The 17,988-nt window shown below is 41.9% G+C and overlaps 1 protein-coding gene across 3 annotated transcripts in view; it reads left to right on the top strand.

Annotated features, from left to right (window-relative positions):
- The window catches only part of vps8 (VPS8 subunit of CORVET complex), a 109,561-nt gene that overhangs the window by 76,391 nt on the left and 15,182 nt on the right, over positions 1-17,988 (top strand). For all 3 annotated transcript variants that reach the window (XM_060860734.1, XM_060860735.1, XM_060860733.1), the window contains exon 44: positions 8,630-8,710. In XM_060860734.1, the coding sequence (XP_060716717.1) occupies positions 8,630-8,710 (81 nt within the window). The remainder of the gene's footprint in view (positions 1-8,629; positions 8,711-17,988) is intronic.

Here is a 17,988-nt window from a genome sequence, read left to right as displayed (position 1 = left end):
TTTGAATCCCAGGGCCACCAAGCTGCCACTGTTGGGCCCCTGATCAAGGCCCGTAACTCTTAAATGCTCAGCTGTATACATGAGATAAATGTGGTATCTACCAGATACCGTAAACCGAAAGCTGGAATCTTCTGTAGATCCTGTGAGTAAATCAGCTCACATTTTTCTTTGTTTGAGTTTTTTTAGTCATGTGGGGCACGTAAACTTTTCTACCATCTCTTAGAAATTCTACAATTATCTCCCCGGGTCTGGGAAGATTTCTTTTCTATTTTTTTTTTTTCTAACAGCACTTTTAATTATGAACTGAATTCATTAGCTTGATGCATTAGTACCATTTTTGCAATTAAGCTTTTGTCTCCAAGTGGCACAGACTTGAGCCTTCACTAAAGTGGTCTACTTTCTCAAAGTGCACATTTTCATTTCAAAGGACCCCGATGGGAGCGGATTTATCTCTCTGATTATAATCAGTGACTCATCACAGCGACTTCCCATCAGGCTTTTTGCCACCCTCAGTGGTGTCACGAGCATCAAGCTCTACATACAACCCCTTCACCAGAAAGGCCCTTCGTTCCTGAAGCCTCTCTCTCTCTCTCACACACACACACACACACACACACACACACACACACACACACACACACAGGTGTCACACTTGGTCGGGGGTTTCGTAGCAGCGGCTCACTGCTGTGGTCAGGCTGTCATGAGCTTCCCCTTTAATTAATATTTAACCCGTGTGCTGGCGCTAACGAGGCTGCATGTGGATACACCAGCAAGGTGTTTTAAATGTCAGCACAAGGTTTCTGTATTCAACTGAAAGCCTTTAAACGTTACAGTGTGCAGCAGTGACTTCAGTACAGAAGTAAAGACGCAGAATCAGACGTATAAATATCTACACGTCCCATTGCAAGCTCTCCCACCTTCTCTTATTCGGAGGAGATCTTTCGTCTTTCCTCTTATCTCTCTGCTCTTGAGTTTCCCACTTGACAGATGAACGGTCCCTCGCTTTCTGTGACATCAGCGAACTATAATTATTAAGGAGGCCAATAAAGGGTTTTTTGGTAGAAAGGAGTGAGAAAAGAAAAAATATCTAAAGCAGATTTAAAATTCTGCTTCCTCCCCTGATATGTGAAAGGATTATACCATAAAGGTTCTGCATTTTAAACCACACGTTATTTCTCCACAAACGTACATCTCAGAAAGTTTCTGATGGTTCATCAAATTCTCACTTGTTCAAGATTTTAAAGGAGCGCTTCATCCCGAAATGCTCCTCTAGCTAATAAAGCATCAAAGCTAGCTGTTGTTTGCGTTATCGTTCTGTGTTAAAGATCCAGAATCCACTCTGGCTTTCACTCTGTTGCTTACCGTTAGCAGTCTGAGTGATGTATTCCTTTAAAAAGAAGACACAGAGGATTCATTAGCGCCGTGTTCTGTGTGAATCGAGAGAACATGTGGCTTCTGTTTGGTGTGCCTGAGTTCTCACTCCATGCCAGAAGTTACTGTAATTAAGGGCCAGCTGTGGTTGTAAATCTTATTCAAGCGCTAATCTGAACAGATGCTGACAGAATCGCCACACAGTTTAGCATCGACGTCGGCTGGGGGCCGAAACCTGAACACCGAGACTGTATTTAATACAGAAAAGGCCATGAAAGATTTTCCTCAGAAGATCATTTTTTCCTTGTTGCTGCTTTCTTCTTTTAAACCATGTGAGATGAAGCAGCCTGGCAGTCAGTCAGAAGTGCCATGTAATAGGTTTAATAGGTAAGTGAGCAGAGGGGTAAGTAAGCGCTTTTAGGAACGCGCTCTTCTGCAGACCACAGCTTCGTCAAATCAACGCGAGCGCCGGCCGCCGCCTCACGCCTCGCCGACGTAAACGACTAAAGCGTGACCGAGTTGATTTCTTTTTGCGCTGGAAGGAGACGGAAAAATAATTGCATTTATTTTGCCCCCGAACTCTAGAGCCATTCAATCACACTTCTGCTCCTGAGTTCAGACAGACGCACACACACAGACACACACAAACACTGCACTTATGAAGTAAACAGTTCCTGAAAACAACCTTTTTTTTTTTTTTGGCTTTCAAGCACACTCGAGAGAAAACAGCTAATATTTCTTGGTATTGTGGCGAATTTAAATGGAGTCCCTACAAGTCACACTGTAAGGTCAGATGTGCTGTTTAACATGAAGAACAAACTACACAACACTGTGTAGAGCTCCATGTTGTCATGTGGGATGAGTTGTGTTGTGTCATGTTGTGTCATGTGTGATGAGTTGTGTTGTGTCATGTGTGATGAGTTGTGTTGTGTCATGTTGTGACATGTGTGATGAGTTGTGTTGCGTCATGTTGTCATGTGGGATGAGTTGTGTTGTGTCATGTTGTGTCATGTGTGATGAGTTGTGTTGCGTCATGTTGTGTCATGTGTGATGAGTTGTGTTGTGTCATGTGTGATGAGTTGTGTTGCGTCATGTTGTCATGTGGGATGAGTTGTGTTGCGTCATGTTGTGTCATGTGGGATGAGTTGTGTTGTGTTATGTTGTGTCATGTGTGATGAGTTGTGTTGTGTCATGTGGGATGAGTTGTGTTGCGTCATGTTGTGTCATGTGGGATGAGTTGTGTTGTGTTATGTTGTGTCATGTGTGATGAGTTGTGTTGTGTCATGTGTGATGAGTTGTGTTGTGTCATGTTGTGTCATGTGTGATGAGTTGTGTTGCGTCATGTTGTGTCATGTGTGATGAGTTGTGTTGTGTCATGTTGTCATGTGGGATGAGTTGTGTTGTGTCATGTTGTGTCATGTGTGATGAGTTGTGTTGTGTCATGTGTGATGAGTTGTGTTGTGTCATGTTGTGTCATGTGTGATGAGTTGTGTTGCGTCATGTTGTGTCATGTGGGATGAGTTGTGTTGTGTTATGTTGTGTCATGTGTGATGAGTTGTGTTGTGTCATGTGGGATGAGTTGTGTTGCGTCATGTTGTGTCATGTGGGATGAGTTGTGTTGTGTTATGTTGTGTCATGTGTGATGAGTTGTGTTGCGTCATGTTGTGTCATGTGGGATGAGTTGTGTTGTGTCATGTTGTGTCATGTGTGATGAGTTGTGTTGTGTCATGTTGTGACGTGTGATGAGTTGTGTTGCGTCATGTCATGTGTGATGAGTTGTGTTGCGTCATTTTGTGTCATGTGTGGAGTTGTGTTGTGTCATGTTGTCATGTGGGATGAGTTGTGTTGCGTCATGTCATGTGTGATGAGTTGTGTTGCGTCATGTTGTGTCATGTGTGATGAGTTGTGTTGTGTCATGTTGTGTCATGTGTGATGAGTTGTGTTGCGTCATGTGGGATGAGTTGTGTTGCGTCATGTTGTGTCATGTGTGATGAGTTGTGTTGTGTCATGTGTGATGAGTTGTGTTGTGTCATGTCATGTGGGATGAGTTGTGTTGCGTCATGTCATGTGGGATGAGTTGTGTTGTGTCATGTTGTCATGTGGGATGAGTTGTGTTGTGTCATGTTGTCATGTGGGATGAGTTGTGTTGTGTCATGTTGTCATGTGTGATGAGTTGTGTTGTGTCATGTTGTCATGTGGGATGAGTTGTGTTGTCATGTGGGATGAGTTGTGTTGTGTCATGTTGTCATGTGGGATGAGTTGTGTTGTCATGTTGTCATGTGGGATGAGTTGTGTTGTGTCATGTTGTGACGTGTGATGAGTTGTGTTGTGTCATGTTGTGACGTGTGATGAGTTGTGTTGTGTCATGTTGTGACGTGTGATGAGTTGTGTTGTGTCATGTTGTGACGTGTGATGAGTTGTGTTGTGTCATGTTGTGACGTGTGATGAGTTGTGTTGTGTCATGTTGTGACATGTGTGATGAGTTGTGTTGTGTCATGTTGTGACGTGTGATGAGTTGTGTTGTGTCATGTTGTGACGTGTGATGAGTTGTGTTGTGTCATGTTGTGACGTGTGATGAGTTGTGTTGTCATGTTGTGACGTGTGATGAGTTGTGTTGTGTCATGTTGTGACGTGTGATGAGTTGTGTTGTGTCATGTTGTGACGTGTGATGAGTTGTGTTGTGTCATGTTGTGATGTGTGATGAGTTGTGTTGTGTCATGTTGTGACGTGTGATGAGTTGTGTTGTGTCATGTTGTGACGTGTGATGAGTTGTGTTGTGTCATGTTGTGACGTGTGATGAGTTGTGTTGTGTCATGTTGTGACGTGTGATGTGTTGTGTCATGTTGTGACGTGTGATGAGTTGTGTTGTGTCATGTTGTGACGTGTGATGAGTTGTGTTGTGTCATGTTGTGACGTGTGATGAGTTGTGTTGTGTCATGTTGTGACATGTGTGATGAGTTGTGTTGTGTCATGTTGTGACGTGTGATGAGTTGTGTTGTGTCATGTTGTGACGTGTGATGAGTTGTGTTGTGTCATGTTGTGACATGTGTGATGAGTTGTGTTGTGTCATGTTGTGACGTGTGTGATGAGTTGTGTTGTGTCATGTTGTCATGTGGGATGAGTTGTGTTGTGTCATGTTGTGACGTGTGATGAGTTGTGTTGTGTCATGTTGTGACGTGTGATGAGTTGTGTTGTGTCATGTTGTGACGTGTGATGAGTTGTGTTGTGTCATGTTGTGACGTGTGATGAGTTGTGTTGTGTCATGTTGTGACGTGTGATGAGTTGTGTTGTGTCATGTTGTGACGTGTGATGAGTTGTGTTGTGTCATGTTGTGACGTGTGATGAGTTGTGTTGTGTCATGTTGTGACGTGTGATGAGTTGTGTTGTGTCATGTTGTGACGTGTGATGAGTTGTGTTGTGTCATGTTGTGACGTGTGATGAGTTGTGTTGTGTCATGTTGTGACGTGTGATGAGTTGTGTTGTGTCATGTTGTGATGTGTGATGAGTTGTGTTGTGTCATGTTGTGACGTGTGATGAGTTGTGTTGTGTCGAGTTGTGTTGTGTGATGAGTTGTGTTGTGTCATGTTGTGACGTGTGATGAGTTGTGTTGTGTCATGTTGTGACGTGTGATGAGTTGTGTTGTGTCGAGTTGTGTTGTGTGATGAGTTGTGTTGTGTCATGTTGTGACGTGTGATGAGTTGTGTTGTGTCGAGTTGTGTTGTGTGATGAGTTGTGTTGTGTCATGTTGTGACGTGTGATGAGTTGTACATCACAGTTTGTCTGAAAGCCCATCAGTAATTCAGTGACATCGCTGAATGTTGTGTAAGGGCTGATATTTGCACAAATGTCTGTGTGCGTCAGACTTGACGTTATTTATCGTGTTTGGTTTTCACAGGAAAGACAGAAAGCTTCCAGTAAAGTGTTACAGATTGGGACATCAGACAGGGCAGCTTTTTACACACACACACTCAGACACACACACACACACACACACACACACTCAGACACACACACAGCTCATAACCTAGTCTAAGGATCAAAAGCTATAATGTCATGTCTTCTGGTATTCTGTGGTTCATGAAGGAAATAAAAGTGAGGCCTCTGATGATAAAAACAGCAGTGAGCAGCCATTATGGATAAAGACCACATGGTCATACAGAGGAATACTGAGGCATTTTACACTGCTGTGTACACCCTGTGGTGCAAAAGCTGTTCATTCATGAGCTTATACCCCAAGATGAAAGTGCTGCTAAATGTATTCCAGTGTTATATAAGACACCAGGGTGGTGTCACAATCAGAAACCCTGCTACACAAGAATTACACCGAAATGACAACAAAACAACAACCAAAACAAACAATTCACATAAATCCTCTTTTTTTCTCTTCAGGAAACTTTTAGTTCTCCTGCTCATTAAGCCATTTATCTAATCCGAGTGAAATGAAAACTTTGGGTTCATTAACTGTCCAATTTCACACAACTTTAAGCAGATGAGATGAACGTGTGGAAAAGCTAAACACACCAAGTCCTTTCATTCATTTTTAACAAGTAAGAACATCACAGATATCAAAGCACCCGATCAACCGATTACAACAAATTCATTTGTGGGAAAACGATTTTTCAACATTTTGTGGTCAACAGTTTAGAGACAGTGTCACTGAAGAAGAGACAGGAGTCAGAGCTAGAGGTAGCCGAGCTGAAGATGTTGAGGTTCTCTTTGGGACTGACAAGATTGGACAGGATTAGGAACGAGCACATCAGAGGGACAGCTCATGTTGGACGTTTGGGGGACAAAGTTAGGGAGGCCAGATTAAGATGGTTTGGACATGTTCAGAGGAAGGAGAGTGAGTGTATTGGTAGGAGAATGTTGGACATGGAGCTGCCAGGCAGGAGGCAAAGAGGAAATCTAAAGAGGAGGTATATGGATGTAATTAATGAGGATATGAAGCTAGTGGGTGCAGTGTTGAGGATGCAGAAGATAGGGATAGGTGGAGAGAGACGATTCGCTGTGGCGACCCCTGAAGGGAAAAGCCGAAAGAAGATGATTTGTGGTCAACAGTTACTTTTTATTTTTTTTTAATAAAGTATATATTTATTTATAGTTTTTTTATGCTCAGATGTTCCAAATATTTTACTTCGGGTGTAGTATTTATGGTCAAGTCAGTGTAGTGTTGTGTATGTAGTGTTGTGTGTGTGGTCTAACAGGTGTACTGTAGTAGTAGTGAAATATGTGTAGAGATTTTACATAAGTGAGCTAGTCAACAAAAACAGATTCATTTAAAAGGGAAAAAAAAAATTTCAATCAGATTTATTTTATATGATTGTTGCCCTAGAATTCATTACGCCTCCGCAGCACTTATTTTGCAGCTCTGCCCTTAGGCACTTATTTTGTTCTTTAGAATGTTGTTATAAACTAGAACACACACCTGTCAACACCTTGTTGTTTATGGAAAAAAAAACATTCACATGCAGTTCACATGGACGCTGTTGGCTTTGCTATTGTTGTTGGGAAATGAACAACACAGACGTCCATCGCGCTCTCTCGTTTGCTACGCCCTGCGCTTCGCCTTGTCTTGTCTTGCCATTTTGTCTTGTGCTGCACTCAGTGCTGAGCGTAGTGAGGCACAAAGCCACGTCAGCACTGACATCCTACCGAAGATAATGAGCTTGAAGTGGTGAAATTTCTACAGTGTGAAACTAGCTTTTTATACTCAAAAGCAATTTAATGGCAGGAAGATGTTGTACTCCAGTGTTGTTGTTTTTTGTTTTTTTTTTCTATCAAACACAACCATGAATTTCAACACTTTTCCAAGTAGTGAGAAAAATAAGAGCGTTTACATAGAGGCAGTTCACTTGAAATTTTTATTTGTAAGTCTGTGGCTAGTTCTCAGTGGATGTCAGTTACCATGACACACGGATGAGATCTTTTCTGTGAAGAGGAACCGTACTCTGATGATGTGGTAGATAGTGATGAGGACTCGTTCTTCCCTGAGGGGAGCACGTTCGTGTCCGGCTGTGTAGGATCAGGTGGTGATCTTTACTGTGGTTTTGAGCTCCTCCTAGATTCAGAGCTGCTGGAGTAAGACAGCATGTTAACTGCATTCGCTTCAAAGAAAGAATAGCACTTATGTGGAGGTAAAGCGAGGCTCTTTTGTTACTCTTAGATTATACACTATATATTTTATATATATGGGGGGCACGGTGGCTTAGTGGTTAGCATGTTCGCCTCACACCTCCAGGGTCGGAGTTCGATTCCCGCCTCTGCCTTGTGTGTGTGGAGTTTGCATGTTCTCCCCGTGCCTCGGGGGTTTCCTCCTTGTACTCCGGTTTCCTCCCCCAGTCCAAAGACATGCATGGTAGGTTGATTGGCATCTCTGGAAAATTGTCTGTAGTGTGTGATTGTGTGAGTGAATGAGAGTGTGTGTGTGCCCTGCGATGGGTTGGCACTCCGTCCAGGGTGTATCACAGGTTCCCCGTGACCTGAGGTAGTTCGGATAAGCGGTAGAAGATGAATGAATGAATGAATGAATATATATATATATATATATATATATATATATATATATATATATATATATATATATATATATACACAAAACAGTAAGAGCTATGTAAGTGGATGTGTACTGAACCAAAACAAACCCTGTGCTTTTTTTCTCTTCTCTTCAGCGGCATTAAATGCCAAGCCGTCAGCCCGTAATCGCTCATCCATTTCTCTGACGTGCTATCAAGCTGGAAAATGTCACTTTTAATGTCCAATTAACTCCACCGTTCTGACTTTTACCAACTTCTTTGCAGCTTTTATCCACATTGTTCTTTGCACAAAAATCCCAGTGGCACAGTTTATCTTCTAGTACGGTTCTGGGTTTATCTCCTGCCTTATTGTGGAGCGTTTTGTTATTATGGCTAAAGAGTTGAAATAAAAAAATTCTGTAATCAGTTTCCTGCCGAACGACAGACCGTAAGAAACCCATACGATGTTCTGATTTGTATATACAGTAAGGTTCGGCTTGCTGTCAAAATGAATATACACTTTATACACACTGATTCAATACACTGTTCGTTATCATGTACACTATTGACTCAAGTCTACTTCCATTATTCACTGTAAGTCCTTATAACATAAGGTATCCTTTATGTGCTCAATAGAGCAGCAGCTGAGATTGAATAATTGTCTGTTGAAAATCATTAACTACTGAAATGTACACTAAGATCAGGTGCTGGCCGTCGTTACTAACCATGTCTCCGTCCTGCCGCAGGAGCTGACTGAAGTGACGCTGGACGCCCAGCAGACACAGGCATGGGACCAGCTGCGCTGCATGTACAGAGGACCCTCCAGAGTAAGACACATCATGCCCACACATGTTCCTACTCCTACTCGCAGTGCTCCATCTCTTCTTTTCTCTCCAGCAGAATGATCTTCGTTCCTCTACACCATGTGTGCTGTCTGTATGGATTTGATAGGATGCCGTTCTTTGTGTTGTCTCTTCTTAAGCACATCACAATGCACAGAATAATGATGCAAACCTCTGCCTCTCTCTCTCTCTCTCTCTCTCTCTGTCCTAAGAGTGTATTGCATAACACACTAAATATACTGCTTTACTCCATCAAAGCAGTGATAGATCACAGACACACACACACACACACACAGATGTACAAGCTTCCTGTCTGTCCTCTTCCTTTGTATGTTCTTCTCTCCGTTCCTCATTTGTTTTCTGTCATGTTTGTATATACAGTATAGTATGTCTGACCTGATTGGATCAAATCTACTATGATACTGATATGGACAGATTTATTCCTGTGTTTGTCTGACTGGGAGTTGTGTTATGTTCTAGCTTGAGGTTTTATTGGTCTAATTAAAGACCCTTGAGTTAGAAGTTTTCTGGTTTGGGATAAGAGTCTACAAGATGTTATATGTTAACGGTTGGAGACTTTTTAAATTGTAAGTGTTATTTTTCTACCGTTTTAAGGCTCACACTAAAGATCTTGCATTACCAGCATTGGTTTACATGTCTACAAGCGAGCTGCAAGTCTAAGGTTTAAAATCTAGTGTTACGTGTTTAGTGTAACGAGTTTAATTTTATGAGATTATTCTTATGTCTATCGTTTAACTCGGTGTCAGAAGTCAAGCATTACAAGTTTAGGGTTATTATTGTAGGGTCATAGCATTGCGAATTTTTTGAAATGTTACACATCTCTGGTCTCATGTTACAGCTTTAGCAGGGCTCTGAAGATTTGAAGACAGGCAAGAGTGACATATTTGAAATTTTATATTGTGAATTTGTTGTAACATTAAAACAGAAGATCATGACTTACTCTGTGCTCAGAGTGATGCTCGCAGCTCCAGTGGTTTTCTCTGTGAGTGAACGAGGATGATGATGAACAATTCCAGGATTTGCTTTTTTTTTCATTGGTTGTTGCGTTAAATCTTACCCAGCTACAATAGTGCTATTTTCTGAATGGCTATTGTGTAGCCTCATTTTTGATTGGCTGATAAGTGTCAGGCTCGACTAAGAGCTCCAGGGCAGAAGCGCTTGATTCCTGCCTGGTTCCATAGAGACAGCGGTGTGGACTGATACATTTTGGGCGCTGCGGCATATTAAATGTACGATAAATAGTCAAAAAGTTTTTCTGCGTGAGAAATACGATGTGTTGCGGGAGAGCGTGATAAAAGAGGGAAATGAGTGACTGTCACGTTAATGCGTGACACTTGAGAGCTCTGGTTTAGTGTTATACTGTATGTCAAGCGTTACGAGTTTTGTGTACTGACACTTTAGTATTACACGTCAAGCGTTACGAGTTTTGTGTACTGACACTTTAGTATTACACGTCAAGCATTACGAGTTTTGTGTACTGACACTTTAGTATTACACGTCAAGCATTACGAGTTTTGTGTACTGACACTTTAGTATTACACGTCAAGCATTACGAGTTTTGTGTACTGACACTTTAGTATTACACGTCAAGCATTACGAGTTTTGTGTACTGACTTTAGTATTACACGTCAAGCGTTACGAGTTTTGTGTACTGACACTTTAGTATTACACGTCAAGCGTTACGAGTTTTGTGTACTGACACTTTAGTATTACACGTCAAGCGTTATGAGTTTTGTGTACTGACTTTAGTATTACACGTCAAGCATTACGAGTTTTGTGTACTGACACTTTAGTATTACACGTCAAGCATTACGAGTTTTGTGTACTGTCACTTTAGTATTACACGTCAAGCGTTACGAGTTTTGTGTACTGACACTTTAGTATTACACGTCAAGCGTTACGAGTTTTGTGTACTGACACTTTAGTATTACACGTCAAGCGTTACGAGTTTTGTGTACTGACACTTTAGTATTACACGTCAAGCATTACGAGTTTTGTGTACTGACACTTTAGTATTACACGTCAAGCGTTACGAGTTTTGTGTACTGACACTTTAGTATTACACGTCAAGCATTACGAGTTTTGTGTACTGACACTTTAGTATTACACGTCAAGCATTACGAGTTTTGTGTACTGACACTTTAGTATTACACGTCAAGCATTACGAGTTTTGTGTACTGACACTTTAGTATTACACGTCAAGCGTTACGAGTTTTGTGTACTGACACTTTAGTATTACACGTCAAGCGTTACGAGTTTTTGTGTACTGACACTTTAGTATTACACGTCAAGCGTTACGAGTTTTGTGTACTGACACTTTAGTATTACACGTCAAGCGTTACGAGTTTTGTGTACTGACACTTTAGTATTACACGTCAAGCGTTACGAGTTTTGTGTACTGACACTTTAGTATTACACGTCAAGTGTTACGAGTTTTGTGTACTGACACTTTAGTATTACACGTCAAGCGTTACGAGTTTTGTGTACTGTCACTTTAGTATTACACGTCAAGCGTTACGAGTTTTGTGTACTGACACTTTAGTATTACACGTCAAGCATTACGAGTTTTGTGTTGTGACTTTAGCGTTACATGTGTAGTTTTACGGGTTTTGTGATACGACTTTAGTTTTACATGACTAGCAATATGGGTTTCGTGTTAAAAGCACTTTGCTGTAATGATAGTGTTAGTGTAGTGTTAATGACTGTACTGTCTGTCTAGGGTCTAATTCTATGGGTCTAGCATTACAAGATTTGTGTTAGCATTGTGTTACAACTCCAGCATTATGAGTAATGATATATATGTAGTGATATGGGTGTAATGTTAGAGTCTACTGTTATGAGGTTAGATCACAAGTCTAGTGTTTTGGATCTAGTGTTGAGGTTTTAAGCCTAGTGTTATGTGTGTGGTGTCATATGGAGAAGATACAAGAAACTTTTCTCAATCTTCATTGAAAATGGAACACGTCACTGCAGCACGATAGTCAGAATAAGTTAGGTCTAGGATTACACGTCTAGTTTTATAGGTATAACATCTATAGTATAATGAGTCTAGTGTACAGGTTTAAGCACTGAACTCTAGTATTATCCAGTTTTTGGTGTATAGAATCACAAGTCGGATATTTTGAGCCAGTTGTTTAGAAAGATATTTTTGTTATTATTCTGGACAAATAAAAACTTAATATAGAAGCACCACTTCTCATTACAGATTCCATAGAAGCATTAATGTTTCATTGACAAGATTAATAATTCATTGATTTCTAATCATATCCAGGCACCTTCAATTAAAATCAAATGAATTTCGGTGTGTTTACACTTCTCCAAACACACACGTTTTCTTTTATAGAAAGATCTAAATCGTATTCTGTTTCTATCACATGGGAGAGAGAGAGTGTGTGTGTGTGTCTGTGTGTGTGTGTGGGGGTGTTTGTTTGGGGGTGCGTGTGGGGGGTGGGGGTGTGCATGTGTGTGTGTGTGATCCTTTGGCTGTGTGTGTGTGTGTGATCCTTTGGCTGTGTGTGTGCGTGTGTGTGTGTGTGTGTGTGAGTGTGATCCTTTGGCTGTGTGCGTGTGTGTGTGTGAGTGTGATCCTTTGGCTGTGTGTGTGCGTGTGTGTGTGTGTGGGTGTGATCCTTTGGCTGTGTGTGCAGTAATAAGAACGCTCTCTTTAAAGATGTTTTACACTAAGTTCCAAAACTGAGACATTCTTTTGCTTAGCTGTGTGTGTGTGTGTGTGTGTGTGTGTGTGTGTGTGTGTGATCCTTTGGCTGTGTGTGTGTATATTTTGTGTGTGTGTGTGTGTGTGTGTGTGTGTGTGTACAAATACACTTTTACATATAGAATCAGTCGTAGACAATCTTGATGCCTTATGATCAGAAAGTTGCATCATCAAATCTTTCAGCACAAACACGGCCTCATTTATCAACCTGGACACAAACAAATTTATATGTAAATTGTTAGTATAAGTGTTTACACAAGACTTTTGTCATTCAAGAACCTCCTATAGAATTTCTACGATTCGCTGTACCGCTGTTATATAGGGAGTTCATTGCCCTGTGTGTTTACCTGTGTTACTGTACTCCAAACATCTGTTCTTCAGTCTGTATGAAGGTGTGTGTGTGTGTGTGTGTGAGAGAGGAAGGTAAAAGTGCATGATAACAAATTCACAGCTTGTTGTACGTGAGTTGGATACACAAGCAGTGCATCTGTCTCAGTTGGTTAAATGCACTGGTCATTCCTTTTTTCAGTAGATGTGTTTAACTCATATACTGCTCTACTAAAGCACCTGTGCAACAAAATTACTCTGTGTCTAATCAGCAGCCCAGCAGTTATGACTATAAACCAGGAATTTAAGCCCAGGTGACTTCTTTCAATCAACACTTAATTAGTTATATCATGTTAACGGTAGGTGGTGCCATTAGGCAAGTCTTTTATACACTCCAAGTTTAACCCCACTGCTGACCCCCAGGTTATGAACAGCTGGTTAAAGACAAAGCCTTGCTAACTAGTATAGTATTTGCGAGGAGTTTGCATGTTCTTCCTCGTGCCTCAGGGGGTTTTCTCCTGGTTTCCTTTTCTCCTCGTCCTGTCCAAAAGCATGCGTTCTTGGTTGATCGGCATCTCTAAATTGCCTGTACACTCAGCCCTTTGATAGACTGGCATTTTTTCTCCAGGATGCGCCCTGACTATTATGGGATAGACTCCAGGTTCTTCTTGACCTAGTACAGAGGTGTCCAACCAGTCAGAGACCAAGAGCCACGTTTTTTACTGTGTTACCACAAAGAGCCACATCATACACATGGGCACACATGAACATCACCTTTTTTCCCTGCCATTTTGAGAGCGCATTTGACACAAATTGTTTACTCAAATGATCTTGCTCCTACTGGGAAAGTTTGAGGTATTTTCATCCCACTCACATGCGCGTTTGACGAAAATACCGTATTGAAAGAGACAAATACAGCCTTTGATAGAACGTAATAGCCGTATGAAACCGGGCAAAGAGCCGCATGCGGCTCGGGAGAGGCAGGTTGGCCACCCCTGACCTAGTAGGACAAGAGGTGCAGAGAATGGATGGATGGATGGATGGATGGATGGATGGATGGACGGAATGTTTGTCAAAGCACGGAACGTGCTATCGAATGAGCCGCTGTATTGATATTCATATAAAAAAACAAAACGTAAAGCTCCTCTATTGTTGCTACTGTTGTTAGCTTTTATTGTTAACATGATATTAATGTCATATATAACATCATATTATGGATTCACAGACTCGCTGAGATATCAGTTATCAGTTTATCAGTCAAACGATGCTCACCTTTGAGAGGACCGAGAACTTCTGAGTTCAATATTTGCCCGAGTTGCTTCACGACAGCCGCGCTAATGGATTTCAGTGTAATGATTCAGCTTCAGCGTATTCATCACACGAGACAGAGTGCAACTGAAAGAAATGAAAATTAATTGCTTTTCCCGTGCTAACAAAATTGAGAGGAATATTCCCTCATTCCAGCCCTCCGTCACCTTCAGCATATTTATATCTGTTCATATCTTTTTTTCTTCTTTTTTCCCTAAATGAGGATTTTCTTGAAACCGGAGCTTGAAGGTTAACACACGCTTCCTCTGTAACACGCGAAGCCGACAGCATCTTTTCACGCTGCTGCTCACACAGTGCCACAGGGCAACATAACACACTCGGAGGAAAGCGCTATCCCTCCTCTTCTGCATACATAAGCAGTATAAACAGAGAGCAGGACGGTCTGTCTGCACATCTGAACAAACACTTCAGCTGATGGAAGATTTTCTGCTCCGTTTTTATTATCAATAATACATTTTTTTTGGCATAGCAGTAAGGCAAAATATTTTCCACTTCTGTTTATCAGGCTTCACTCTGATTGATTGGTTTGTGCCTACAGCTATATGTGCACTTGGACCTTAAAGGAGTTTTGAAGATGTCACTAGGATTATATTTAATGAGGCTTACATTCAAATGCTTGGTAATTTACAGCTGACTGTCTTTCATTAACATACACACCCAAATACAGAGCGTTTCCAAAACTCTCTAAAATGCCGGTGGGAATTTTATTAAAAGACTGATAAGTGAGATCTGATGTGTTTATAGAACAAAGGCAGTGCAAATGAATATAATATAATGGCCTGCTGATTTTACAGATTTGTAGAGAATTAATAAGATATTTATCGATGTCAGATTTTAAAGGATTGCTGTCATTATTTTCCTTGAACTTTTTCCTCACCGATGGTTTATGTTGTTATGTTCAAAATTCTTGTTGACCAGATAAACACAAGATGGCTATACGTTGGCGAATGTGGAAGGAAAAATGCAGAAAAACTTGCGTATCCATCTTTATCATTAAATTGTTACCTTCGTTAGTGAACTGCTGGTTTGTGTTCACTTTGGTTTTCATTTACATTTACAGCATTTGGCAGACGCTCTTATATCCAGAGCAGCTTAAATTATCTCATCTTATATACAGCTGAGCAATTGATGGTTAAGAGCCTTGCTCAGGGGCCCAACAGTGGCAGCTTGGTGGACCTGGGATCGAACTCACAACCTTCCGATTGGTAGCCCGACACCTTAACCACTGGGCTACCACAGGCCCTTTACTTTACTTAGTTTTCTTTATTACCCACAATGCCACCTACCTGCTGATAGAGATACCAGTGGGATTTAGCTCTCATTTCATCTCTGCCTAAACGGAGTGATGCAGCGGCACATGCGTTGTTGTCCAGCACTCTCACCTCCTCTTCGTACACTCATGCTAGATACCACAATCAACACAACTGTGCTAATCCTGCCAGAATCGCTAAGCACGTCGAACATATTTCAATATGAAACCTATCTAATGCATTTCACAGTGGAGTTTTTCTTTAAGTGGAGCATGGAGAAGGCCTTGAGTGGTGTTATATTGTCTGGAAGTCTCACTTGAATAACTTAATAACAGCATTTAGTATGTAAACAGTCAGTTGAAATGGATTATAATATAAGGACAATATTCACCTTTTGTAAGGACGGAGAACTCCGAAGTGTCAGCTGAAGGATTTCAGTGCAGTGATTCAGCTTCAGTGTATTCATCACAAAATACTGAGGGCAGCTGAAAGGAATGAAAATTCATTTTCTTTAATGAAAATGAAAATTTAATGAAAAAAATATGGGAAGTGTTAACTTAGCGGTTCAGGTGTTTGTGCTAGTGACAAGAGGTTGTGTGGTCAAATCCCAGGCTTACCCTTCTGCTTAATTAATAGATTAAGCACCACTTCACAGCCTAGTTTCCAGGTCTTTAATTAAACTGTAAATGAGTTCAACTGATGAGTAAATAAGAAAAAAAGGCCAAAGGGGTGTGTGTGTGTGTGTGTGTGTGTGTGTGTGTGTGTGTGTGTGGGTGAGGGAGAGAGAGAGAGTCATTGGCCTGTGTCCTATGTCTCTGTGTGGAGGACAGTTGCAGCTCTCCTGTGTGTATGTGTGTGTGTGTGTGTGTGTGTGTGTGTTTAGCGCTATGGATGTGTTTCTGTTTAAATATATTACTGTTAAGGGTATTAATTAGAAGGCTGGCTAAAACACTTGTCTTAATCACACACTAATGTCAGCATAATTGTGTGCGTGTGTGTGTTTTAAGTGTATTTAATTGTTCTGTAGTTAAGGAAGTAAGTGTAACCTCTAAGTGTAATTTGTCATAGAATGTGGAGGCGTGGCCTCAGTACACTGTAGTAGACTGAGGAGGCGTGGCCTCAGTACACTGTAGTAGACTGTGTGTGGCCTCAGTACACTGTAGTAGACTGTGTGTGGCCTCAGTACACTGTAGTAGACTGTGTGTGGCCTCAGTACACTGTAGTAGACTGTGTGTGGCCTCAGTACACTGTAGTAGACTGAGGAGGCGTGGCCTCAGTACACTGTAGTAGACTGAGGAGGCGTGGCCTCAGTACACTGTAGTAGACTGTGTGTGGCCTCAGTACACTGTAGTAGACTGTGTGTGGCCTCAGTACACTGTAGTAGACTGTGTGTGGTCTCAGTACACTGTAGTAGACTGTGTGTGGCCTCAGTACACTGTAGTAGACTGTGTGTGGCCTCAGTACACTGTAGTAGACTGTGTGTGGCCTCAGTACACTGTAGTAGACTGTGTGTGGTCTCAGTACACTGTAGTAGACTGACGTGGCCTCAGTACACTGTAGTAGACTGTGTGTGGACTCAGTACACTGTAGTAGACTGTGTGTGGCCTCAGTACACTGTAGTAGACTGTGTGTGGTCTCAGTACACTGTAGTAGACTGTGTGTGGCCTCAGTACACTGTAGTAGACTGTGTGTGGACTCAGTACACTGTAGTAGACTGTGTGTGGCCTCAGTACACTGTAGTAGACTGTGTGTGGCCTCAGTACACTGTAGTAGACTGTGTGTGGCCTCAGTACACTGTAGTAGACTGTGTGTGGTCTCAGTACACTGTAGTAGACTGTGTGTGGCCTCAGTACACTGTAGTAGACTGTGTGTGGTCTCAGTACACTGTAGTAGACTGTGTGTGGTCTCAGTACACTGTAGTAGACTGTGTGTGGTCTCAGTACACTGTAGTAGACTGTGTGTGGTCTCAGTACACTGTAGTAGACTGTGTGTGGCCTCAGTACACTGTAGTAGACTGTGTGTGGTCTCAGTACACTGTAGTAGACTGTGTGTGGCCTCAGTACACTGTAGTAGACTGACGTGGCCTCAGTACACTGTAGTAGACTGTGTGTGGCCTCAGTACACTGTAGTAGACTGTGTGTGGCCTCAGTACACTGTAGTAGACTGTGTGTGGCCTCAGTACACTGTAGTAGACTGTGTGTGGCCTCAGTACACTGTAGTAGACTGTGTGTGGCCTCAGTACACTGTAGTAGACTGTGTGTGGCCTCAGTACACTGTAGTAGACTGTGTGTGGCCTCAGTACACTGTAGTAGACTGTGTGTGGCCTCAGTACACTGTAGTAGACTGTGTGTGGCCTCAGTACACTGTAGTAGACTGACGTGGCCTCAGTACACTGTAGTAGACTGTGTGTGGTCTCAGTACACTGTAGTAGACTGACGTGGCCTCAGTACACTGTAGTAGACTGTGTGTGGCCTCAGTACACTGTAGTAGACTGTGTGTGGCCTCAGTACGCTGTAGTAGACTGTGTGTGGCCTCAGTACGCTGTAGTAGACTGTGTGTGGCCTCAGTACGCTGTAGTAGACTGTGTGTGGTCTCAGTACACTGTAGTAGACTGTGTGTGG

This window comes from Tachysurus vachellii, chromosome 24, assembly GCF_030014155.1.
Source record: "Tachysurus vachellii isolate PV-2020 chromosome 24, HZAU_Pvac_v1, whole genome shotgun sequence".
NCBI classification, from domain to species: domain Eukaryota; kingdom Metazoa; phylum Chordata; class Actinopteri; order Siluriformes; family Bagridae; genus Tachysurus; species Tachysurus vachellii.
Note: the sequence above shows the minus strand (reverse complement) of the source record. Positions and strands in the feature narration are given on the sequence as shown.